The following is a 26,109-nucleotide window of genomic DNA, read 5'->3' on the forward strand; positions in this document are numbered from 1 at the left end:
GGTTTGCCTAGGAACTATAAAAGGGCTTAGAAACCTGAAAGCGTAAACAACCTTGTCCTGTGAAAAACAGTTACAGGAACAGAGCTCAAGTTGCAGCATCTCAATTACAGCACCACATAAACTGAAAAGCACCATTTGCAGAAGAAGAGCTAATGGCTGACTCCAATACGCTCTTGAAGTGTGGTGTATACCCAGCCTCTTGCCAATTGCTCCTTAAATATTTCCAACATAAGTATATGCAACTAAATAATGAAGCCAAAACTCAGACGATATCTAAAAAGAATAGTATCTGTTCCAGAAGAGGAAGGGGATGAAAGAAGAACTATTTTAAACATTCAATTTGAGAGTAATGAACAAGTCAGGGGGAGAATGTAGACATCATCTGAAATGCCCAACAGTACAATGTTTGCTTGGACATGAAAACCGAAGTCCCACTCATCTAGAGATATTTTATTTAAAAACATCAGCAGAACTGAAAGCCTTCCCAAAAAAACAATAGCATTATTACAAATGTTTGACTTTCATAAGTGGCTCATAGGAGGGAGAAAATAGAGCAATGTGACTACGGTGCATTTAGCGATGAGCAGCTAGAGGAACTAATGAACAACATCATTATTTTACTGAAGGGGATAAAGTAGGTGCTTTAGATAAATGGCAGCAACTTGAAATGCGTTTCAGAAGATAAATTCACTTTCCCTCCATTTACCTGCTAGCGTGACAAATTAAGAAAGAAGACCATAAAAACCGAGCAGGAGGGAAAGCAGTGCAAAAGCTAACTGAGGTGAGGCAACGGGCCCTGCTCCAAACAAGTGCGTGAACAGAGATTCTTGGAAGTGCTCCTAGTCAAATACGAACCAGGAACGCTACACACGCCAGACGCCCTTGGAAATCCATGGAGAAGCATGTGCAGAAGATCCACCTGTCCTAAAATCAGCGCCCTTACCAAGCACTAGGGGCATTGCCATTTGGGAAATAACGTCTGTTCGTGTGAAAGTGGAGCTACTCCGTATCGTATTAAATGGCCGTAATCTCTCTGTTGGCCTCTGCTGAGCAAGGCAACTCTTTGTCTACTGACAGAAACACCAGTGAATTAACTTCTGCTAAAAGGAAATGAAAGGTGAGTGACTTTTCTTCCACAAAAATTCATCATTAGAGACCATATATTTCTTGTTCTATAGTCATCTCAAACACAAAATAATTTACAGAATAGCTTTTAAAGAAAGGGTGAATATTCTGCAGTATAGAAAGCCTTTTATATCTCATCTCCACAACAAAATAATCCAACTAAACATTATTCTCTGGTCAAGAAGCAGTGTGTTTGCTGTTCCATTTGTCCCTGTTAAACCATGATTCTTTTGTTAAACCATGTTTTTGCTCGGTTTGCTGATGCTCTCTGAGATTCAGCCTTAAAGATTGCAGTATTTTTACACAGCATTCCTTCTGCTCTTTAGTAATTCTGAAGCCATTAGAAGTCCCAGAGTCACACACCTGTGCTGTGAGAGCTCTAAACACACACTGGAAACAGGCGTTTGGCAACGAGCCTTTACCAGCAACACCTGCCAAACCAAAACCTGAGAGAAATCATTGGGCCAGTTCCTCTCTGCTTCAGGTTTGTACCAGCCTGAACACCTGGAAAAAGTTACCTGTGTGCTCGGGAACAGCACGAAGAGCCCTGTCAACAGCCTGCTCTGGTGGACCCTGCTTTGTGCGGGAGTTTGGGGCGGGACCATGTCCCCCCAGGCGATTCCTGAGGGCAGGGTGCTGGGAGCACGACAACGGCCATGACCGCGGGCGACTAAGCGAAGTTTTCCTGGAAAAGCCCTTGTGTTTTGCGGCGTTTCGGCCCTTTCTGGAAAGCCCGGCCCCGGCGAGCACCCGCCATTTCACAGCGGCGGTGGCCGGGGGGAGCACCCGCCGCGGGCTCCTCACAGGAGGGGCAGGCTGGCGCCGGCGGCTCCCCCGGCCCGCCCGGGCGGGCGGGCGGTGCGTCAGCCGGGCACCGCGTCCAGGCTCCGCGGGCAGGCAGCCGGCCCGGCGGGCGGGCGAGAGCGGGAGGGACAGACGGGGCAGGCGCCGGCGTAAGGAGACCAGGCCGCGGGGGAGCTCCCCAGCGCTCCCCCTCTCTTCTTACCAGCGGCCGCTCCTCCTCCTCCCTCGGCCTCCATCACTTCCTCCGAGGCGGGGTCCGAACGCCCCGCGTTGTGGGGCGGCCCCGTCCCACGCGGGTGACAGCAGGGGCTCGGCTGACAGGAAAAACGGCCGTCGGAAGGCGGGGATGGCGGCTGGGGAAACAAAAGGACGGGGGAGGTGATGGTAAACAGTCTGGCGAAGTTTGTGTAGAGGCGGGGGAGGCTGGCGGGGCGGCCGCCGGCTGAGGGGGCAGCGCCTCGTCCTCCGCCATTACAAGTGCCAGCCCAGGATTGCGTCGTCACTTGTAAAACTCCAAACACAAGTTCCAAATTCTTCATTTATAAGGTTCAGAATGACAAGCCATAGAGCTAACGCCAGCTTCTTTAAACTCAAGTGGCTAAGGCAGAAGGTTTACGAGGGAAAGTAAGCACAAAAATGACATTTTTATAGCATTCTTCAGGCATGTACTGCAGCGATTCTTGCCAATGTGAAAGGCGCTTGGAAAAGCTGGGCGAGCAGCCTGCTGTTCGTTACTACAAACGGTGAAATTGAGGTACAGAGATGGAAACGAACACACAGTTGTCAAAATTAGAAAGTAGAAGCCAGGTATTGACTCCTGGGAACTTTCCTACCCTGACCATAGGATCACTTATTTCTTAAATAGCAGCCCAGATATCAAAGATGTGGAAACTACATGGAAACAGCAGTACACTTGCAAATAAACAAACTTACCTTTGTACTTGGACCATCCAGAGACACAGCCGTGACCTGAGGGCAAGGTTTCAAAACAGCATCCTGAGCACTTCACATTATTGTTATTAATACTTTATTGCCTCTCAGCACAGTGATGAGAAACTCCCTACGGTTGCTTCTCCTTTCAAATGGTTTAAAACACAGACTAAAGTAGATTTGTATTTTCTTTCCGCAACGGGAGAAAGCGACTTCAGCCCATAAAAGCAGCTGTGACACAACCATGCTTTACAGAGCACCAGTGGATTTCAGCACACTCTCATGATCATTTGAAGCTCTTTCATACCTTCCACCACTCCTTGTGTCACACTCATCCCAGAGCTTTGCTTGTGTCATGGTCCAAGGCCTAATTTGATGCAGCGTTGCCATGAGTTTTACTGAGAAAAATGTTAAGCTATGAGAAAGTACATGAGCTAAAGCCATGAAAGACAAAAGAGTAAACTCAAAGAAGCACTGCTGTTGGGATGACAGTAGTTAGCTGGTGAAAGATTCAAGAGGAAAGATGCATAAGGAAAGAAAAAGCAGAAAATGTGAAGATAACTCAGTAGTGCTGAGCATCAGCCCATACCAACAAATGGCAGAGACCAACTTTCCCCAGCACACTGGAAACTTCCTGGCCAGCTAAGACACATCAGTTTTCTTATCAGGAGTGGTTTAGCCTAGTAATCTTTAAGTCTTAGCTGCCTATTTTGCATATTAGCTGATAATTAATTAAATTGTAAGGATCCTGCTACAGAGTCTCTTTGTGCATGGTAAACGATGCCTGAGCAAAAGCAACCCATTGATTGTGAGTTCCCTGCTCTCCTGCTAAAGTATTTTCTCCCTGCATTAAGCTATTATAAACAATTAAAAATAAGTCTGTCCATACACAGCGGTTAATTTTTGCTAATACTGCAAGAAGGTCAGAACTGAAATTATAATAGCCACCCAACATCTTGGCTACATTTAAATTACATGTAATTTCAATTTTTTCCGTTATTGCTCAGCAATGGATGTGCATGAATTGTATCAGCTGCAGATGAGCTAATATAAGTAAGGCAACAACATAAAATATATAACATTTTAATCCAAAAAAAGGTAAGTGAAATTGCCATTACATTCTTCCATTTGCCATTTTTGTTACTGAAGAGGCATCCGTCCACAGGGAACAGTGAGCTTTACACTGAAATGTTTGTCTCCTCTCTTTTTGTGACATTGGATTCCATCTACCCAAAGACCAGCTTCGGTCTTTCCTGAGGATCATTTATTTTTATTAGAATGGAAAAGAAATATATAGTGTTAGATCCTGAAATTTCCATTTAAAGTCCCATTATAGTTTAATGTTAAATAGCATAACAGCTTGACTTCTCCCTCCTCTCATTAAATGTTGAACAGCTGAGATAAAAATTAGAATATATTAAACACTTTCACTTAACAGTTTCAAACATTGGTCAGAGCCTGCCAATAACAAGAAATAAAAAATCTGTATGTAAGTAATAATAAAAGAGATAAAAATTAAAGAGCTGTTGCTAAATGAATGGCCATATTCAGTTCTTGTTACCATCAGTACTAAAAAGCTATTTGAGCAGTTCTGCAATGTGGTCAGAATGCATTTGCAGAAAATACATATTTCTCTTACTCAGCAGCTTAAATACTTTTTAGATGTATCAGACAGTATTACATAAAAATATTCAAGGTGATAACTAAGGCATTCATAGTTCAGCTTGCATTTCTTCTTTACCTTAAGATGAGTGTCGTGCCAGTCACATCTGTGTACAGCAAGAACAACAATCAGTGTTTTGCTGAGTCAGCTGTGTCTGTGACTTGCCTTCAGATATCCAGGGCTTCGTTTCTTAACTATGGATGGAGAGATTAATTTGCACAGACCTAAAATATCCAGTGACTTGGGTATGAATTGTTATGGGCCCATATGCCCATGAGTGCTGATACTAAAGTTACAAACATACTTTCACAAAAAGTTCAAGAGCAGCTTCGACTTCAGCTAAAGAAGTTTGAGAGGAAAGCAAAGGTTTCATTTCTGAATAAAATTCTTAGGCCTAACCTGAAGATTTTATTATTCTTTATTTGAAGCTACCATATCCTTATTTTCTGCTTATTACACAAACGTAATGCAGCTGCAGTGCATGTGTTATTCCTCCAAGTACATTGCAATGCACTAAAGCTTGGGAACAGAAGAAATTTATTAAATCAGTGCACAAATGGATTTCAGTGCACTTTTCAGATTCCTAGCTTGTTCAAAACAGCAGCATTCCTCCCACATTTGCACAAATATGTAACACTGGAAAGGTCTCAGTATCTTTACTAGCAAATTAGCAAACCTCTGCTTATAGAAGGGGACTAACTTAACCGATGGGTCATTAAAAAGTATCTTGGGGAGGTTTTCCCCCCAGATTTCTATCAGCTTCTTCATAAAGAATTAGTGGAATCATCTTCTTTGCTCCGTATTTTTTTCTACTCTCTTTTGCCAGTTGTGAAAACTTTGAAAACTAAGTATTACAGCCCGAACAGATAGTATCAGTTGTTTCCCAGTGCATGTGTCTAATAGACTTATGTCTATGCTATGCAAGAGTGGCTAATGAATACCTAGTATTCTACGGCACTCAAGCAATACCCTTCATATTTTTCCATAAAGCAGCTATAATGTCTCAAACAAAACACATAATTTCTCATGCAGGAAATTAATTAAGCAACTATAGGCCTTAAATCTTGCTTTATTCATTGCATATGCTTTGTTCATTAGACCACCCCATACAAGATATATATATATTAAAAAAATATATATATATATTTTTTTTTTAAGCACAGATTAGAAATAACTATGAGAAAACTGGTATGTCATCATCCTGTTCAGTATCATAGGAATGGTTTTACTAACTGGTCACAAAGAAAAATTAATTGATAAAAATCTTAATTGGCATAGAATGCAAGACTAGAATTTCAGATATAATTCACTGGTGTCAGTGGCAGATTTTGCCTTAGTTAAAGCTGCAGAGAGTTCTGTGTTTACTGTATTAGCTGCTTCTTCAGTCTCAATGGCTAGCAAAAGTTGGTTTTTCAAGTTATATTAGTCGGGGGCGGGGAAATGGATGGTGGAATCAGGGTCTTTTTATTTAAAATATATATATTTTTTTTTTTAAAAAAGTCTTTTAAAATAATTTAAAAGAACAAATTTCTTTCTGTCTGAGCACAGGAGAATTTAAAGAGACAGCTCATAGCTCCAAACCTCATTCAGCCACCATCCAATCCAAGAGATTTCTTCAGAGATTTTTTTTTTCTAAATGTCTCACAATTACCAGCTCTCTTGAGATTATATAGTGGCTTTCTATTCTTAGCATCTTTCTCCCTCTCACGCATGCACACACATACACTTCCTACTCAAAACAAGACCCAGCAAAACCCTCTGCCCACATCATTATAATTCCCAGGAGAACTTTCATATGCTTTTGGTTTGGGCGGTGACAATGTGCATATGTTTTGATTTCAGGCCCCCCATTGGTTCTCATGCGTCAGTTTAATGAAGACACACCAGCTATTAAACTCCCCACTTTCGACAAGTTATAACCCAGCTTCTAGAGTCCCTTTGACCTTGCAAGTTGGAGTGAGATTTTTTTTAACTTAACATCTTGCCTATTCAAGGATATTACTGAGTAAATGTTTTGGTTTAGCAAATGCACACATTTTCGTACTGGTGTTTTGTTTTAGAAGTGTAAGGTGCTTAGACTTTTTTATAAGGATAAGATAAAGTGTAAGATAAAGATCAAGTTTAATAAACTAGGTAACTGTGATGAAGAGGAACAGCAGAGTTACTCCTGAGTTTTTTAAGTCAGTAAGAAAAGGTCTAAGAGCAGTGGAAATGGACAGATACGTTTTTGTAGTTGCCATTCCTCATTATTGAAGTGAATTACAACAGTGCTAAAAATAGAATATCCACAGAGATGTAAGATTTATTCTATTAATTTTCTGTTTGCTTGTACATAAACAGGTTTCTGATGAAAAATATTGCTGGATATTTTGAAAGAAGCCTCCTGAAGCCTTTCCTAAATACCACTGCATGCCTGAAGGAAGGAAGAGAAGCTTGGGGCAGTCCCAGTCAGCCAGTCAGACTTCTGTCTTTAATACAGAGAGGTAACAGTTTTTGCTTTGAAAGTTACATAAATCACAAATCATCCCTGTGAGGTGAATGCAGACACAATTTGAAGAAAAAAAGGTGAAGAATTTTGCCACAGATACATGAATTATAATACTGTTTGGAACTGAAGGACAAGAAGATTTTACCTTCAGGAGCATAGATTTAATGGATTCAGATTTCAACGCTGTGGTTGTAACTGGTAAGATTTTTATTTCATTCTTCCTTCAACTAGAGGTGGTATGCACACATGCTGGATCTTTGTCGTAAACAGTTCCCTGGAGAGAAAAACAGTAGCAAATGGTCATACTACAATTCCAAATGGAAAATACCTTGCTGCTGTGCCTTCCTAGGAAATTCAGATGCATGTCAGAGGAAGCAGACTGCAGTCTGCCCTCTGTACTGCCATCCAGTTTGGTTCGTTGTTCATTCTCTCCATGTTTTAATCTTTGTTGACATTCTCTCTGATCCAAACCACATCGCTCAAGGCAGTGCAGGCTAATATTAGATAAAGCTTACCCAAAAGGAGCTCTGAAGCAAGAAAACCAGGTTGCATCACAATGTCACATAGTCAGCGTCCAGAATTAGAGCAACACATGGCAAGTTTCAGGGTCTCAGTTTCATGGCAAGGTAAGGGAGATTTAAACAGGAGATGCTGCCTCATCACTGCTAAACTAGACCATTAAATTTAAATATACCGAAGGAACATGCCTGAACATGCAGCACAAGGGACCAATTTTGAAGTTTCTCTTGCTGGCTACAACTGCTGCCGAATCACAGTGACGGAACCACCATCTAGAGATTTCTGAGCTTTAAAAGGTTAAAGCTGTTAAGGAAAGCTGCCACTCACTATTCCTCTTGTTGCCACCAGCTCATCAAAAGGCAATCATTACACATATCTTGACATGTGAGTGGCTGGATAATTTTCCACTGCAGGTCATTTGAGGACATAGGAATGAGGCTGAAGCTTCATCAAAGAGATCTGCATCTCACTGTTTTCAATTAAACACTTTTAATAGCTGCAAGATGGGCAGAACTAGTTTGGCTAGCTCTAGACATAACTGCTGTTGAGCTGAATGGGAGTGCAGGAGAGAGCAAGAGGTATTTGCTACTGTCTTAAAAGGCTGACAGTCTGGTTCTCTCCCATGATATTTATGGCCCATACCTGAGATGGGCACACTTCTTAAAATCTTATTAGATTTTCCTCCCCTTAGATAGCTATTTAGGTGCAGAAATCTACTTGTTCAAATAGTTTTAGACTAGGATGTCCTGTTAAAAGACACAGGTGCATATTTAAGCTATGACAGAGCTTATCACAGCACACCTCTGTCGCATTTTCACCAGGTCATTATATAAACCTGCTGGCAGTTTATTATATAGTGCGTAATAATAGTCAGCCAGTTAGCTCTCCAAGTTGTTGCAGGGATTTCAGTACTGTAAATCTCCTACATTTGGTCATTCTTCTCATAGAACAATTTTATCCTAAGCAGTAGTTTCTTACAGCCACTGCTGAGATGTATGTATTTCGCTGTGAGCTGTTTAATAACTTTACTATGATTCAACAGTTCTGCTCACACAGGTACACAAACATTCACAACAACTACAGCTTCCAAATGGAGTTGGTGTCACCCTAGTTTTGCTCTGAAAGTGGAGTGGGACTAGTGAGGTTTTATGTTTCCCGTTAATATGAAATAGCTATTTCCCCTATTCCTCCCCAAAGTGCAAACCTAAGCCTGGGAAAAAATCCTGTCAAAAATATTAATACCATCAGGCTTTTCATAATATTAAAAAGATTGAGCAGTTATGAAATATGTATTAACAAATTAAGAAATGCTTAAAGTTTAGCATTAATTAAGCTATCATAAGCCAGGATTTAGGCTTAATTGTCCCCAGATACAAGTACCTTTCACTGCAAAATAGCAATCCTATGCTGTCAAGTATTTATTTGTCTATTTAACGATTTTTAATTATATAAGAGTTATAGCACTAAAACCATTTCACAGACTTGTTTTTCTGGCACCCAGTATCTAAGATTTTGCAACACTCTGGATTGAGAAAAGTAATTGAGATTATTAAAGATAGTGGGAGTTTTCCATCAAACTTTTTCATGGCAAAATGCCCATCTATCTCAAAATTAGGTTTTGTCCTTTTTATTTTAAAGTCTTTCAAGAAAGAGGATGCAAAAAATTAAATGTAGTACTTTGGATTCAAAGGGACGTTTTCCTGTTCCTCCTCTCTTTTCCTGCTGGGAAAAATGAAGGAAGATATTTTTGCCCAGCACCACAAAAAAAAAAAGAGTCACATTATTCCTGACAGAAAACTGAAGTTTTCATTACTTGGGATTAAACAATTATACTCTTTCAAACTTTTTCATTAAATATGCATATTTTCATATTCATGAGCTTTAACAATAAGAATGGAACATTGACTGTGACCTGGGAGTAGTTAACACCAGATCTCTAGTAGTGGTATTTCTATGGATGATGATCCTTGCCCCCAATTGTCATTTACATGATGTGTCCAACTGGCTCCAGTACATTTTCCAGCTGCAGTTAAGGCTGTCTCACAGGTAAACCTTGACTTGAATGAAGACTACAGGATTAGTTGTTATATCAGTGCATATAAAAAATGAGAATACTGTTCCCTTAAGTGTTATATAGGCTAGGGCCCTATCTAAAAAACCTCAGCCTCCATAACCAAAAACATGAAGAAAAAGAACAAGTGTGTGTGTGTGTGAATGTTGGCACCTAATCTACAACTGCAGAGCAAGCACAGGTTAAAAGCACCTTTCTTTCTTTTCAGGTTTTGGTCCCTTTAGACAATATTTGGTTAACTCTAGCTGGGAAGCAGTGAAGGTAAGCATAAAAAAAAAAAGGCAGGGGAGGGAGGTGTAGTATTTTATGGAGATGCCAATACAAGCATTTTCAGGCTTTCGATTCCCTTCAAGAACATTATTTCTCATGACTCATTAAACAGAATTGTGCCTCATGGAACAGACTCCCAACACGGAAGAAAGAGGATAATTAAGAAGTGAAACATTATTTTATTAGTGAGATTTTTTTTTTGTTTGTGCTATTTAAGCACTTTTTGAAATATTATTCTTGATTTTTAAAAAGGGTATTTTTTTACCCAGAATGTTTTCTCTGCAACTAATGAATATGCCACCGGTTATCTGAGAACCAAGCAAGCAAACACTCAAACTCATCTGCCAGAAAGTACTGAGCAGCCAGAACACAGCTACTAAACTGGATTGCTCAGGCTTAATGCTTCGTAGTGTTATCCACAACTGTTCTAATTACTACCTCAAAATTAACTGGGTTCTTATCAAAAGCCTGGATACCACGGCAGTGTCAGTGATGATGCAACGCTGGTACACGTCACCTTCAGAGTTCATATCCCCAAAGGGTCTTCACACCAAAAGCATCAGAAATCCTGTAAAAATACATGTAACAGGAGTCCTGGGGTCTTAATTCTCAAAGCGAAGCCTCGTCCTCCTCCCTTTTGAAATGGAGCCTTTGCCAAGGAGCAACGGCTTCACTTTTGTGAGCAATACTTGCTCTTACGCACAACCGCTTCCTTAAGGTCCTTGTTACCAGCTTTGCTGTATGATGCTGTTGTACTTGGCCTTGTAGATGGGATCAGCCGTTTTCCTGAACCTCTTTCCTTGCTGCAGGAAGGGTCAGAGCCTGATCCAGTGAACACACAGCCCACTCCAGTAGTTGCATCTCTTTTATGCCCTCATTGGGCACTCAGGAAAATGGTTGTGTGATATTGTTTCTCTTAAAAATTAATTATTTACTACTACCTTTTTGGTGAATAAGCCGATTCCATTTTCTGAAATCCTCAGGAATCAGATGATGAATGTTAATAAAACTCTCTAAATCTCTATTTTTGTTGGTTTAGAAAGAGTGTTTGTTCTGAATTCTTGGGTTATGTAGCAGTGCCCTCTCCTGCGTTGCCTGTTTTATAATATGAAAATATAATTTTCCAAGAAGGTGAGAAGTACCCTGTTGTTTTTGCATGAACTCAAGTTCTCACCAAGGCACAAGACGACTCACACCCAAGGCGTCCAGCAGCTTTGCACCCACGGAGTTCTCATCCCTCAGCAAGTCTTCCCCAAGCGTTCAGGGAAAAGGGTAGTAAAGGATAGTCAAATGGATCTGAAAGTACAGGTGAACCTGTCAATTCAGGGTCACTGACAAAAGCTTCAGAGCTTTTATAGGCACTGTCATGTGGCCCAACATGGTCGTCTAGCAGTAGAAAGACAGCTTTTCTTTTAGAAACCTGTCTCACTAAGTTTTTCATGGTTCTCGTAACTCCATTCACCTGAAATACCCTCCTAAAATATGCACGAAAGCTCCACCAGCAGCACTCTTAACTCTGGAAGAGGAGAACATTCTTTCTAAAGGAAAACACCACCAATGCTTACTCTGCATTTGCTGACAGATGACATTGAGTTACCATGATGTGTTCTTCAGCACCACATGGGACCCTCAGAATCCCAGATCCCCTGAATTATTTATTCCCTATTACAGACTGATGATCCCACCTAATAACCCTTGATCAGACCCTGTTCCTGTGTGTCCTTCCAGAAACTCCCATCTGGCACTTGGGAGCTAAATAACCTATCGGGGCAAGCTACCTCCAGGGTCAAAGTCCCCAGTTAATAGGGCACGAATGTCAGCTGAGTGACAACATTCATAGTAATTAAACTGTTAGCGCAAAGAACAGGTCACATTTCCAACTGCTTCTGGGAACTATGTTTGCTATCGGGAGATGAGGATCAGATCTCTGAGGGCAGTTTTTCATCCTGCCACTGACCACGCGGTCTTTGGAAATTTGTCATTTAATCTCTGTCTCTCTCTACTTTAGTTTCATTGTCTGTGAAACTAAAATGACATTGCTATTTAGTTCCTTCATCTCTGTTCTGGAGCTTACTTACATCCCTAAAACTTTAAAAAGGTTTCTGCAAGATTAAAAGCAAACAAACACCCACCAAACAACAAAACTTTGCAACATACTTGAAGACTGATTGGGTAAACTGATAACTTCTGGTTTTCCTTCTGCACCAACACAAGCTTTTTGAATTAGGTTCACAAAATTAACACAGGTAGCCCCCTGCCCCCGTCCTCCCTTCCTGGCAACCCAAGTCAGTGAAAGCTCAGGCAAACTCAGTCACATTTGCTAGAGTTTTCTAAAAGTTCAAGATGCTTCTAACAGCCAGTGTGACACTCAACCACCACATCTGAGCTCAGCCGTTCCGTGCAGATCCCTTTGGGGGAGGCTGTGTAACAACATGGGCCACAACTCCCAGCAGACTGGGACTGTGACCACAACTCACCAGCCACTCCAGGTCATCAGCTGATAATGCTGGATTTCATTTTCCCAAGAGAGAATCTTCGTGCTTTCTTTTGAACCATTTTTCCCACAAAAAAGTTCTCCAAAGCTTTTGTCCTCCTTTAAAGTTTCCTTTGCTGTTTCGACTACAAAAGACATGAACTTGCTTACTGAATTAACTCACCAGTGTGAGCTCTAGTTTCCAGTCACTGTCATGCTCCTCTAACCATCTTCAGTTGCTCACCTTAAATGCAAAAATGGTTTTGGTTAAAGCTGAGACTTGGCTGAGACAAGAAGCAACTTTTTTTGTTCCACTTTTGCACAACATCTGGTACAATGGGGTATAAGCCCATAGTTAGGATTCTTAGACAACAAAGTAATACACTTTATTGACAACATGCTGAAATTGCTTAGGACATAGTGAACTATCTTCCTTTGACACAAATTCTCAGCCCTTTGCTATTGGCCAGCTTCTGGTTTTGTCCTGCACTAAAGAATGTCTGTGTTTCTTCCATCACAAATGGTGACAACAGAACATCAATCCAGAGAGCGCAAGAGAAGAACAGCCTGACAACTCACTTTGGGTGTCCACATTCTGTACCAAAGTTACGGGTATTTGAGTCCTCTAAGCCTTACAGTTACAAAGGAAGAATCTCATTAAATCTTAAAATTAAAGATGCTTTAGAAAAGAAAATGCTAATTGCAAACCAGCTGGGGTTTTCTTTTTTGGAAGCTCAGACACAGTACAGCATTCTTAAGCAAGATGATGCAACGGTCTCTCAAAGACTGTCAGCGCCCAGAGGAAAAAAGGCTGGCAGTGTTCTCTAAATGTGTTTACTTCCCTGCAGGCATTGTTTCCTTGCTTGTGTCAAATAGTTTATTGAGCACAGCTAATCAATGTTTCCGCTGACAAGAAAATTGGAACAGTTTATATAGGAAGCCAGTGTTGAAGGGCAAACTTCCCAGTTAGCACAGCTTAGAACTGTGGGCCTCATCCACACGAGTATCCTTAGTGAGAAATGAAAGCTTGAGAAGACAATGACATTCCATAAAAAGCTGCAGGTTTCTTGGGTTAATCAGATACCCTTGCTGCTGCTATTTTTCCTGTGTCCCCCTTAGAAACTTCACCTGTACCCTCCTCTGGCAGTGGTCTGCTCAAATGCAACAGGATTTTCAGCCACTACTTCAGTTTCTGGGACAAGGTTTCCTCCATCGGATGTGTTCCTTCTGTGGTCCTTCCACGTGCTGCCATTGCAGCAGCCTGCCTTCTACTGAGATGCTTACACCTTGTTCATTAGCCTTATTACACTGACAAAACAATTTCAAGTCATTTCCACATGACATTTATTCTCCAGACCATCTTCCAACCATCTGGCCAAGCCACTGCTTTGAAGGGGGCTTTTGTTTCTGTCACCTCAAGCCTGGGCATAATTTTGGTTTCCTTTGGGAAAAGGTCCCGTGTGGAACTTCAGCTCTACGTAAATTACAGAGAAATAGCATCTCAATAAGTGACATTTCCTTTCCCAGGAAAACATATTCTAGACCAAAAAAGAAATGAAACCCATTCTAAATGTGACCTTCTTCATGTTGACAGTCACCTCCAGCAGAGCTTACCTGAACCAGTTCAAACCAGCAGATTGTGTGGCATTTGAGTGGACAGCTAATGTGAATTCTCCCTCATTTGTGTCTCTTCAGAAGTGCAGGTTTATCTACTAAATGTTCAGAGGAACTCTTACCCATATTAAAAGATGCTTTCCAGTGTAGACCTTTTCTGAGAGACCCTGTATTTGATGGTTCCCCATGGACCAGCCCCTGAGATATAACAACTCACATCCACTGGAGACTGAGCATCCCTTCGGGAAAAACAACCGTGGCTCCACACGGATGTGACATTAGGAAGTTGGTTAATACATTTTAGTCTTTTTCAGATAAAAAAGGGAGAGCTACCACAAGACAGCTGAATCTCATTGCAGATCAATGTTTAGGAACCATGGGCTTAGACAGCGTTACATTGCTCTTTCAGATGTTGCCTCAGTTGGATCAGCCCGATTTCTTTATCACAGTCTGAGAAATCCAATGCTTTCCAAGTCCATGGTGGGTTTTTTATATACGTAGGAGCTGTCCAAGAGAGGCCTTGGTGAAAACATTGATCTCCGTATCATGCAGCTGCCGGCGGTTTACCAAAAAGCAAAGGAGCAAGTCTTCAAGATATGGACAACTCTTCAGCCACTGGTGAGTCATTAGAAAGTTACACAATTTCTCCCCGTTGATTATGAATATTATTATTCTGAGTGGAGCTTTAAAAAGTTCTCCAAAAGAGTATTGCACAATAGTGCAACGGACTATTCTGGAAAATGGCTATTAAAACTGTGATAAAGGTTTCAAAGCAAAATTTGGCGCACACAATAATTAGCATACTGTTTTAACCCTCTGCCATTTAAACAGCATAACTGCATGTGAACAAGGGAAAACCAAATCCACCATAAATTGCCAAACAGGTATCACAGTCCTGAGCTGACCAGACACAACAAACTAAATCACGATATTGTTCTCATTTCTAATCTCATATCAAAGTTTTCTTCAGGCATGAGCTACAGCAAGACTCCCTGCCTTGGAGCTAGTATTTCACATAATGCTTGGCACGATTGCATTACATGTTTTTAAAAAACAAGTCTCATTTTTAATTTCCTGTTATTCACACTGGTGGGAAAAAACAGCTTACTGTTCACGTTGGGCTGGCTTCATCTGCCAAAGCGCTCATCATCCTCGAGCAGTGTGGGAAGAACAAAGGCTACCAAGAGATGGATGGATGTGGTTTTCGCCCAGAAGGTGGCTGTTGCATGCTAGATGGCCCGGAAAAGATTGAATCTACAATTAATATGAAGACTCTCTGGAAAAATATTTCAGTGGAAGGGATTGATATCATCTTTTCCAGAGATGCGGGCAGGTAAACATCTCGGGGTCTCACATTAAAAGCACAAGGGAGTCAATTGACTCATTTAACCTTTAAGAATCTTCGCAGTGATTTTCCCACCAACCAAAGTGAATTTGAAGCAAACTCTTCAGAGGAGTACACGTACGACATTGGGAGAAATTTCAGTTTTATGTGAAGCAGCCTTCATGAAAAACTACAGCCAGTAGATATTTTTTCCATAGATTTGTAAATTGAAAAATAAACAAGTTTCAACATAGCACACCCTGTGATTAACAACCCCAGTACACCTGAGCTATGAAGAATCTGAAAGCAATACTGACTAGTAGCAGATTGTAATCTATTTTTCCCAACTGGGAGGGATACAAAATGTAAATACACGCACTGAAGAACAGAGCAATTACAGGTACCTTTAGAATGATGTCTGTGATCTCATGATGTGTTTCAGTAGTACTGAAGCAATTGTCTGGTAGTCCTTATTTAGAAGGAAAACAAAACAGAAAATGATCTCACTTTTAAAAAATAAAAATAATCTCATCTTGGTCCTTAATTTCAGGATTTGCACCTGCAAGTTAAAAGGTTGGGTGATAAAGAAGAGAACTTCCAGACAGTGAGACCGTATGACTTGCACAAAAAACTGTATTATGTGGCTGTAGCCCTAGTGGGCTGTGTTACCTTTCCCATCTCACACAGCTTAGGGAAGTCTAGAAAACAATGCACATCATCTTATTTTTTTATTTAAAGTTCCTCCTGGGTGGGTGTCTGAGAAACCAAACCATCAGATAAGGAATATTTGTTTCTCAAACATGGTTTATTTCAGCTTTTTCTTTATTCACTAAGCAAATATATTTTTAATAATTTCATAAAACAGATCTGGCTTGGCTACTTAATGTTTACATTTAATCCAAGTTTACTGTTCATTAATTCAGTTTCTGGGTTTGTTTTGTCCTTAATCCTGCAGGTATATCTGTGATTACACCTACTACACTTCTCTCTATTACGGCAATGGAAGAGCAGCTTTCATCCATGTGCCTCCATTATCCAACTCGGTAACAGCAGAGCTTCTAGGAAAAGCATTACAGACAATTATCTTAGAGATGTTAAAACAGTGTGGGCAAGAGGGAGAGTAGGGTGGATCATATAAAAAAATATACGGATTTCTTAGAATGCAATTCCTTACTCTTAAATAAAGCAACTTTAAAGGTTATTAAAAACCCCTTCAAAAATGATTTTATATTCAATGTTATTTTCAGTGAAGTTTCCTTACAAAATCCAAACACCTGTTTAGGTCTCGCTTTGGTGTAAAAACCTTGAGAGAAAAAAATGTTTGTCAGTCTGCACTGCTAACAACGATAAGGTTGCTTCAAATTTAAGAAAGCGTGAAACCGGACTTAATAGGTGCTTAAATCTATTTCTGATGGGTAGGAAGACATTAAAAAAGACTTGCTGAACCAAGGTGGATGCTTGGAGCTGTCAGTTCAGCATTGGCTGGATATGACAGAGGTTCCCCTCAGCCCCTGTCCGAGTTCAGACAGGGAGATCAGCCATAGAAAGTGCCCACATAAAGTAAATATGAGGGAAAACAACACACATGTAGGGATCCTGTTCTGTTTTATAATTCTTGCTTAGTAACCTGCTCTAAATGCTGGATTCCACATCAGAAATGGGCTAAGAACCCAGGGTGACTTAACAGAAAGTAAACAAGCTGGAATGTCTCCGGAACTGTAATGCTATCGGTAATGAGGGTATCAGCTGCCACAAACCAGCAGTGACTGTCGTTCCCAGTGCCTGTGCCAGAGCACAGACAACGGGCTGTCAGCACAACAGGGACGTCCGTGTGCAAACCAAACAGCTGGCTGTCCCAAGAAAGGCAGGCGGTGAAGCACTGTGCCGGGGTACACGGCCTTACTTACAAACAGGAACCGAGTGAGACCCCCAATTACTCCAAAACTCGGGGAGCGGCAGACCACTTCTCTTTGCCACACGGCAATGTCAGCACACATTCTCAAGAATTACCTTGGTAGTACCACAACAGACGAGATAAAACGAGCAGGTATTTTCCAAAAGTAGTCACTAGAACAGGACAGCAGCAGCTTAATGTGAACAACAGGGATTTCTCCACAAAAACCCCATTCCTCAAGTGTCACGTCAGTAAAAAGGACAACAGACAAACTGAAGAGCGCAGATGGCTCATGAAGCTTTTGGCCACAAATGTGCCTTATTTTAGGCAATGCTTTGATGACAAGAGTCAGAGAATTGGAAATGCCAAGATAATTCTATTTTTCTTGCTTTCCAATAACCATTAGAGAAAACCGATGACCACGTGCTGGGTGGCTGAATGCCTCCTCTATGCATTGCTGTGAGGGTAAATACACAGGTTTTCTGCAAATAAATAAACAACAAACAAACCTTACCTTATTTAAGCGATCTACCTACTGCAAAACAAAACTCAAAGTCCCCTTGAAAAAGCGTCCACAAGCTCGGTGTCGCTGCATGAAAATACTTCTAACACAACGCAACCGCAGTACTGCCCTCTACTAAGATTTGTTCAGAATATTACAATTAAACGCAGCCAAAAAGGGCAGAAGAAAAGCACAGATGATTTACTCCCAGTTTTCTAACCTGTACTTGCTTTGTATAAGGAGCGACAAATTCAGAAAGAGGCAAATGCATACAGAATTCTTTTATTTAACTTAAATCATGTAGTACTGAAACTACTAGAAAAAAGCAGAGTAAGAGAAACTAAAGGAGCCTTAGCTTCAGCCATTCAAAATAGACAAAGTTTCTTCTTTTCATAATGTAAAGAATCCCGAGTATATCGCAATAACAGGAATAAATTCTTACAACAGAATATACAAAAACATTTTGAAATTTTTTTTTTAATCTACCGATTCATTTTAATATAAACACAGGAATTTCTTTAGGAATAATTTATACACAGCAAGTCTTTTTATGTAATAAATTGGCCATGTTATTGTTTAATTTTCTCTTAAAAAAATTTAAACAAAAAAACTTGGAAAATGTTGTATTTGCAACTGTATCCATTCCTTAGCACTTTCTAGTGTTGTTTTTGTCCCAGAGGTAGACAAACTCTGGCCAGTCCTTTAATCTCAAACCTCACTGGTTCAGAAAACAGAAGAGCCGATTATTAAGCATTATGTAAATCATCAGAACCCTCAGCAATGCGGTCAGTCAAATTTGGGGGGAGCGAGGGGAAAGGGATCATCAACATTCTTAAATAAAAATAAATAGGGATCCTGCCTTGCTCATTTCAACAAAGCTTTAAAGGGTACTCAACATCTTGAGAGGCTGCACACAAACTTTTATAGTGATCAGAAATCTGCAAATAGTTCCTCAACAGTTAATTATGAAAAGCGTCTTCCCTCTTTCTCTCACGCAGTCACATCCATCGAACCACACGGTCACCACGAAGCGGGTCCCGAGCGGCCGCCTGGGCCTGGGTAGCAGCAAACCCCGTTCTGTTTCCCCGACCAGTGAGGTTCTGGTAACCCCTTCGTTACCTGCCCTGGACAGCAAAGTGAAATGACCAGTTACGATGATCCCACCCCAACCAGACGGCTCTGGAAGACCAGGATACTGAAGATACAGAACATTTCCCCAACTTCTTTACTCATTCGCTGTGTACTGGGACACAAAGCTCGGGCGGGTAGGGGGGGATTGGACACCTTAGCGATCCTTTTTGGCATGTTGTAAAGCTAGCCAGTGAACTGGTACCATCCAAAACCCGATCACATACGGACACACCCATACGCAGACACAGAAGAGTGTCCTTAAATTATAGTTTAGGCATTTATAAACTACAAACATTTTATAAAATTATTCTATGTACTTACAAAATGCAGTGAAACATTTAATTAGTTCTTGTAAACCAGATCTTCGTCAACTGACTACCCGTAATCTACTGGACTTAAAAGCCCTATTGAAAATGCTAATGGTTACTAATCAACAAAACACGTACAAAAAAAAAAAAAAGGCAAACACGCATATGCACACACACAAACTAGTCTCAAGGTACTTGCAAAACAGACCACCTGTAAGTTGAGCGATTCATACAGACCAAGGACAACAACGCTTCAACTCCTGGTAATGAATTTACCGCCCCATCTGCAAGTCCAGAGGTTTATTTACAAGTACCAGCGATGCGAATTGTGATACCTGAGCTCTGATGCTGTCCCACGTACCAGGCTCAGGAAACTACCTCCAAACTTCTGCCAAGCCCCGTGTCTTCAAAAATACCCATTTCCACAGCCTTTGTTTTCATGTGTCTCCCCACAAATGCTTCCCAATTCTGATTTTCCTGGCTGCGCTCAAGTTCAGAGGCCGTTCAGAGTTTCTGAGCAGCCCGTTTCTGAACTGAGGCATCTCCCCAAGCCCTCCTGCCTATTTGTAGTTCTGTATCTTCAGCACCCCTGGCCACTAGTGTTGTTTCTACGCATCGTTCTTAAATTCTTGTCTGCACAACTACTCATGGGTTAAGTTGCAATACCTGGCGTTCATCACTGGTTAGTAAGGAGCGGATCCCTTGCACCTTCCTCCACTGTTGTTCAGCCCAGTGATTAAATACACAGTTGACAAACAAAATAACAGGAAACAAGTGTTACTTGCACTAATGGAATGAAAAGGGTTTAACTATATATATCTATATTATAGATATACGTCTGCAGATATCTATATGTATATATAGATATATATGCATGGAGTTACACCAACAACAGGAGTGTTGTTCACTTCGACTCAGATTGTACCCAACACCCCCGTGCAGTTGCCAGAGGACCTGACAGCAGTTCCATCTGGTGACCAGTCATCCTGGGCAAACTGGGCTTGGTTTCCTTCGTTTTTAAAGACCAACAGGAGCGTCAGTGCGAACACACCTAGAATCAGACATCGCTTAGAACCAGCTTTAAAGAGCAGCTTAAAAGGCATCACGCTGAGAAAGACTTTGGTGCGCACAGGCTGGCCTCACACTTGCCATCACGCTCAGCTTCTGTGCCTACTTTACCACTCACCCAAAAAAGTGACTTATTTAGAACCAAGCAGCTGACGCTTCTGTGTTTACATAGGAGCCACATTCCTTTGCCACCAAGCCACCTTCTGTGCCACCAAGCAGCTTTTAAACGCGCGTCAGGTGAGAACAATGGCCGAGCACCAAAGTCAAAGTCGCCTGCTCCCCGCAGTGATGCCGATTTGTTATCCAGCTGCATTAAAACATCTTGGTACCATTTGTCAAAATGCTGGTTTTGAGGGCTGGGTGGGCTTTTGTTTTTAATTTATAAACAAACTGGATTACTTTAACTTTATTCAAACATAGCTGAAGTTCTAAATAAATGTTCCATACCAGACAAGCCAGTGGTCTCAGGGAAGAACAACATTACAAACCATATTATGACTCTATCAAGCCAACATTAATTCTCAGTTGTTCACATGCACAAACAACTTGATTTACTGTCCAAGGGAAGGCTGCATGAAAAACCCATGTGAATAAAGCTATTCGAAATGCACAAAACACAACAAAAAAAAGCTATGGAAACAAACAGAACAAAAAAGGAATTAAGCTTGAACTGCAAACACAGAACGCAATGGTATCATGAAGGTGGTTTGGTCCAGGAGAGCTGACGGTCATCACGCGTGCGGACGTGATGCCACTTGACTGTCTTCTACCGAAGTGCTTTTGAAATGTTTATCGTGATGGGTGCTACGTCATTAGTGTTTCTTCCTAATGCATTTTAAAACCACCTACATACTATTATAAAAACCAGTAACTTGGACAGTTTTTAACAAAACCCTCCTAGCCAGCTGAAAGATCTGAGGATCTCCAGTTGTGGTAATCAATATGTGCAAGAGAGGGGAACAGTCACTGCACCAAAAGGTCACCGGAACCTAATAAAAAATGAAAACCCAAAACAACTGAGTAAAAACTTCACGTTTTGCTGGTTTCTGAGAGCTAGAGAGAAACGCTGCCTCCAAAGACAAACTCTGGAGTACTTAACCACAGCGTTGTATACTCAAGAGGCCACCTACAACACCAAACGCCACGTTGTTCAGATACCACAACCAACACCTGCACACACAGCTGCCGGAGCTGGAAAATACAGAACCATTATACAGCAAGTTGATGGTAAGCTCGTGTTAGTCCTGTGTGCTTGTAAACCAGTTACACGCTGTCAGAGGGCCATTAAAATTTGATGGCTGGTCCATCAAAATCCACAGTTCTGAAGCATATAAATGGAGGAAGAAAAGGGAACTGATTTTTACTGGCACATTAAAAGAAATCAATTCAATGTTAGTTTTGGAAAAAAAAAAAAATAAAAAAAAATCAGTGCTCTCATCAAACAGAAGCAGCAAAGATCCAAAGCTGTAAACTCGATGTAGTAGTATCATCAGGCAGCCTGTGACAGGTTTTTTCACTGTTCTTATTTTTGGTCAAGAAAGCAACACTATTGCTGTAGGAGCCAATTTATTTTTAGGTGCTGATTCAGCCAAATGTCTTTTTGGTGCTTGTGGCATCTGAGGGAAAACTGGCAGGAATGACTTAAGTCTGTTCTACGGGAGAAACAGACCATTCCGTTTACTCTCGCAATTCTTCTGGACCTTCACACATGGCAAACGATCCATTTCTGTAACAGATTTCATCACATACTCATAAATTGAAGTCCTTCTATCAGGCCAGCTACGTCTGTGCTCATCTAAAGACGCAGCATTTGGTGCTGACCTGAGAACTGCTGTGACAGCGCATTAAAAAGCTTTCGTGTTGCCTCAAACAATGGTCACCCTGCATCAAACTACTGCTGGGTTCCTCCTCACAATAAACTGGAACCAAAAAACTGGAGAAACTCCTTGGAACTGAGGCAAATATTGAGAAGTGACTCTTTGTGGCAGACAGTGACTGTTCCTCTCCAGAACCTAGAGCATGTGGTATATGGAGTGAGAGGTTACCAGTATCAACGGCATTTATTGGCTGCTGAGAAACGTGAGATGTATTTTTTTTATATACACACATATAAAAAAATAAGAGTGAGGTAGATAAATGTTTGAAAAAAAAAAAAAATCAAAAACTGTCCCCCGTCATACTCAAAAACCCTTATCTCAGTATTTAAATTTATTATGGGGCATCTCTACAGTGATTTAAACTGATATCACAAAAATAAATAAAAAATCCTACATAGAATACCTTCTTAATTAACTTTTTTGTCTTTTTCATTTTTAAAAGGGAAAAATAACTATGGGACAGAGGCAAGAGAAGATAATGGGACTAAACTACACAAGCAAAAAGCACTACAAACTTTTTAAAATCTCCAGTCAAAACTAGCAATCAGTATATTTTACTTCTTTGTTCTTACTCGAAAGATTTAAACATTTCCATCCCAGAACCACCTCTTCACTGCCATCGTTTGGTTGGATCAGTGCTGAGCAAAGGCTTAGACGCTGTAACTACGGATGAGCAACGGGTACGACTCCTTGGTCGGAGACTTTGTGCCAGCCCCTCCTTCCCCTCTCACCGAGGCTTCTGCAACTGCACAAACAAGCTCACTCGGTTTCTTTTGTTCTGAGGTTTGGTCTGTGATTTAAGCAACAAGCTCGTGCTTGTCCAGGTTTCCATAGCTGCCACCACTGAGCTGTGCCAGCCAAGCCACTGGCCCCAGGTCCACGCTTCCCACCCAGCCCAGGGATGTGGCGTGGGGGGGGGTTGGTTTGGTTATTTTACTCTTTATTAAACCAGGGGTGCAAAGTGCAGCCCAGGGCGCCCTCCACGAGGCGAAGAGCTGGGGTTTGCTGGAGCCAGGTGTTCAATGCCCGGCACAACCCGCTGCGACTGGGACAGCTCTTGTTGACGGGGCTGAAGGGTTAAAATAGTCTCTTGAAAAATCAGTGACCCAAAAGCCTGGTGTCTGCTGTTGCACCCAACAAATAAAACAGATATATATGTATGTGTGTGAGACTGTGTGGGGATGGGTGGGTGGATGTGTGCCACAACCAAAACAAGCGGGGAGGGAAGGAGGGGTAGGACCCTTGTAGAACAATGAATATAAACACTGAACAAGAATGTACTAAATATTTAACCTCTTGTTTTTTTTCTGACCTGAGTTTGTATCATGCCTTGCACTGTAAGAGACTCACATGCTGTCTGGGCAGAGGTCAGTGGGAAGGAAGGAAGGAAAACCGGGGTTTAAAAACACCCCAGCACTGCTCGAGTCTTCCCGTGCGGGGTGTCCCTTCTTTCTCCATGTCCCCCTCAAAAGCCCCGTAGCCCACACAGCCAAGATGTTGTAAAACAACTAATGAAAAAGAAAAAAAAAAAAAAAAAAAAAAAGAAAAAAAAAAGGAGGAAATGTATTTATAAAAAGGCATTAAACAGTTCATGGCAAATCATATAAAAGGTATCAGTTACTGGGAAGGAGGAAGTAGAAGTTACACACTATAGTACAAAGCATAAGAAAATTTGTTGAAGTGGGAGGGAAGGGAAGGAGGGCAGACCTGAAGGTTTTCATAGATTAAATCCACAAAGATAAAGAACAAAAAAAATAGCAGCTTTTTTCTGTACAGACATATAGATGAGTATCTGAACCGTAAAAAAGTTATAAAAGTGACAAAAAAGACAATGTGTATGCAAATGATCCATGGTCTAACATAGAACTGCAAGACCCTTTGAGAAGTCTTAATAATAAAGATAAAAGGTCAACAAAGCATCATATACTTGAATCCGGTTACTGCTTTTTTTTGTCTTCTCCAATTTATGTTTCTAGGTGTTTTTCCTTGCAAGCCTGTGAAGGCGGGCAGGCTGCAACGCTGGAGATCTCTGCCGCTTATCTGCATGGTTTTCAGGTTTCATTTTTGGCGTGCAGTTGACTTTTTTTTGTACAAAATGCACATGTTTGTTTAGCTCACCACTGCCAGTTTTGTCCAGAATTCATTGGGATGGGGATAGGGGTGAAGGGAGGGCTGTTTCTTTACCCCGTCCCTTTTATCTTCTCCATCACAAGAAAGAAATATCACCACATTTTGTCCAGTTTTGAAAAAAAGATCTAGTCAATTTAATTTTTAAAATTTTTTTTCTTTTTTTTTAATCCCAGTGTATGATTGAATAGAATGTATTGGTCAGGATCTCTTTTAATCGGAGCGGTTGATTACTGTGCTCCTTCCATGCCTACAAAACAAACAAAAAAAAAGAAAAACAAACTCCAAAGAGTTCAGTTTTTTGGCAAAATTTGGCAGCGCTGAAACTTGTAACAACCTTTGATGAACGATGGCCCTTTTTTATTCTTTTACATGTTCCTAAAAAGATTAAAGAGCAATATTAAAAATCCAGTCTTCTTAATTTTTTTTTTTTGTATTTTGTTTGTTTGTTTTTTGTTTTTAGAAAGACCTACAGTGTTAGGCAGGTGCTTGCAAGGGTACCTGGGAGCCACCTGGTCTGCGGTGTCTTTGATCGGATAAAAGTGCTGTATGGTCGAACTTGCACGCAGATATGTTTCCCATTATGAAGCAAAGAGAGAGACAGAAAGAGAAAGAAGAGAGAGAAGAGAGAGAGAGAGACATCAGACCTCAAGTTTTCGGTTGCTAGTAAGTGTTAACATTAGAGTTTTAAAAGGCCAACTGTGTGCCCCATGAACGGAGTCCTTTACTGAAACAAACATCTGCTTGCATATTGAAAAAAGAAAAATACGGTAATTTGTTTACTGAAAAAAGGGTTCTCCCAAGTGCAGCTATGGCAGTTCTGAAGATCCACTGAGGTACAGTAGGCTTTTGAATATATCGTAACTTTCTTCCTTTCTTCCCCCAATGCATGTGTTGGTTTTTTTTCTTTTCTGTGTTATTTCGGTGAGATTCTGGGTCTAAGGATCAGCAGGCCGAAGACTGGGGCAGCGGTAAGGCCCTCTCGTTCTTGCGTCCCCCGTTCATGTGTGCGTAGGGCTGTCTCTCCTCGAAGCTGGCCCGCAGGACCACCACGCCCGGGCCGTTCTCGGCTTTGTGTCCTGAGTGCTTGTCAGTGGGTTGGAGGGTGGAGGAGGGATCTAAAGGAATGCTCTCCATGTTTTCAGTCTCCAGGTCAAGCTCCTCTGTGTCCGGAGGCTTGTTCTCTTCGCTGTAGAAGAAGGAGACCTCTTTGAACGCTGGGTCCAGCTCGTCTTTGATGCTCCCGATGATCTCCAGGAAGGAGGGTCTCATCTTGGGGTTGTACTGCCAGCACATGCGCATCAGTTCGAACCTGGACAGGAAACACACGGCAAAACCATTTACCGACATGTTTTATGAGCCCCGGCTGGAGCCCAACCAACCCTGACTGGATCCGACCACACGTTTTCAAAAATCATTCCATTCTCATGGAAGATCTCGTCACAGAATTTTCACAGGCCGAGATCCTTGTGTCACATTTTGACCTTCTTTCTCATCACCGATTTACTTGCATAGCTCCCACCTCAACCTTCTCCACACACACACTTGCCCATAGAAGAGTCTTGTGGACACCTGACATCCAGAAGCATTTCACATTTTTATCCTGACTTGGTATTTCTCTCTTTTCCTCCAAAATATCCCGTGCTCAGTCATACAGCTCCACAATAGTGTCTCTCAGAGTATCTTTTGCATACAACCAATCCCTACACTACCAATATTGTCTTGGAAAAAATTAAAATGGCAAATACACACAAGATAAAGCACTGTTTTTCTTCCCGCCTGAAAGAAGAAAATTGCATTAAAATTAATTGTAATCCCCCAAAGACATTTGCCAATCTCAAAGACATGCTCTAATATTTTCTTTTTGTATGATGGTGTTTTCATTTATGGCCAGGGATGCATTAATATTTTATGGAGTGTG

At 41.2% G+C, this 26,109-nt stretch overlaps 2 protein-coding genes and 1 pseudogene across 7 annotated transcripts in view; 1 reads left to right on the plus strand and 2 right to left on the minus strand.

The window, feature by feature from the left end:
* LOC309443534 (protein FAM169B-like) overlaps window positions 1–4,549 on the minus strand; it is a 39,415-nt pseudogene extending 34,866 nt beyond the window's left edge. The window contains exon 1 of the transcript XR_014186706.1: window positions 2,132–4,549. The product of XR_014186706.1 is annotated as a protein FAM169B-like (transcript). The remainder of the gene's footprint in view (window positions 1–2,131) is intronic.
* Window positions 803–24,813, plus strand: PGPEP1L (pyroglutamyl-peptidase I like). 3 transcript variants are annotated; one of them, XM_082060554.1, is made up of 7 exons: window positions 811–1,117; window positions 1,452–1,609; window positions 6,863–7,208; window positions 9,809–9,861; window positions 14,459–14,575; window positions 15,061–15,290; window positions 16,237–24,813. In XM_082060554.1, exons 3-7 carry the CDS (start codon window positions 7,175–7,177, stop codon window positions 16,403–16,405), a joined length of 603 nt encoding a protein of 200 aa, XP_081916680.1. In that variant the 5' UTR covers window positions 811–1,117; window positions 1,452–1,609; window positions 6,863–7,174; the 3' UTR covers window positions 16,406–24,813. The 3 variants fall into 3 exon arrangements, with proteins under 3 accessions (XP_081916681.1, XP_081916680.1, XP_081916679.1); XM_082060555.1 differs by lacking the exon at window positions 1,452–1,609 and having other exon boundaries at window positions 803–1,117; window positions 14,510–14,575; XM_082060553.1 differs by lacking the exon at window positions 1,452–1,609.
* IGF1R (insulin like growth factor 1 receptor) overlaps window positions 17,943–26,109 on the minus strand; it is a 167,783-nt gene continuing 159,616 nt past the window's right edge. For all 3 annotated transcript variants that reach the window (XM_082060537.1, XM_082060536.1, XM_082060535.1), the window contains exon 21: window positions 17,943–25,500. In XM_082060537.1, the coding sequence (XP_081916663.1) occupies window positions 25,134–25,500 (367 nt within the window). In that variant the 3' untranslated portion in view covers window positions 17,943–25,133. The remainder of the gene's footprint in view (window positions 25,501–26,109) is intronic.

The sequence above is a fragment of the Streptopelia decaocto genome, assembly GCF_964273445.1.
Source record: "Streptopelia decaocto genome assembly, chromosome: 9".
Lineage (NCBI taxonomy): Eukaryota > Metazoa > Chordata > Aves > Columbiformes > Columbidae > Streptopelia > Streptopelia decaocto.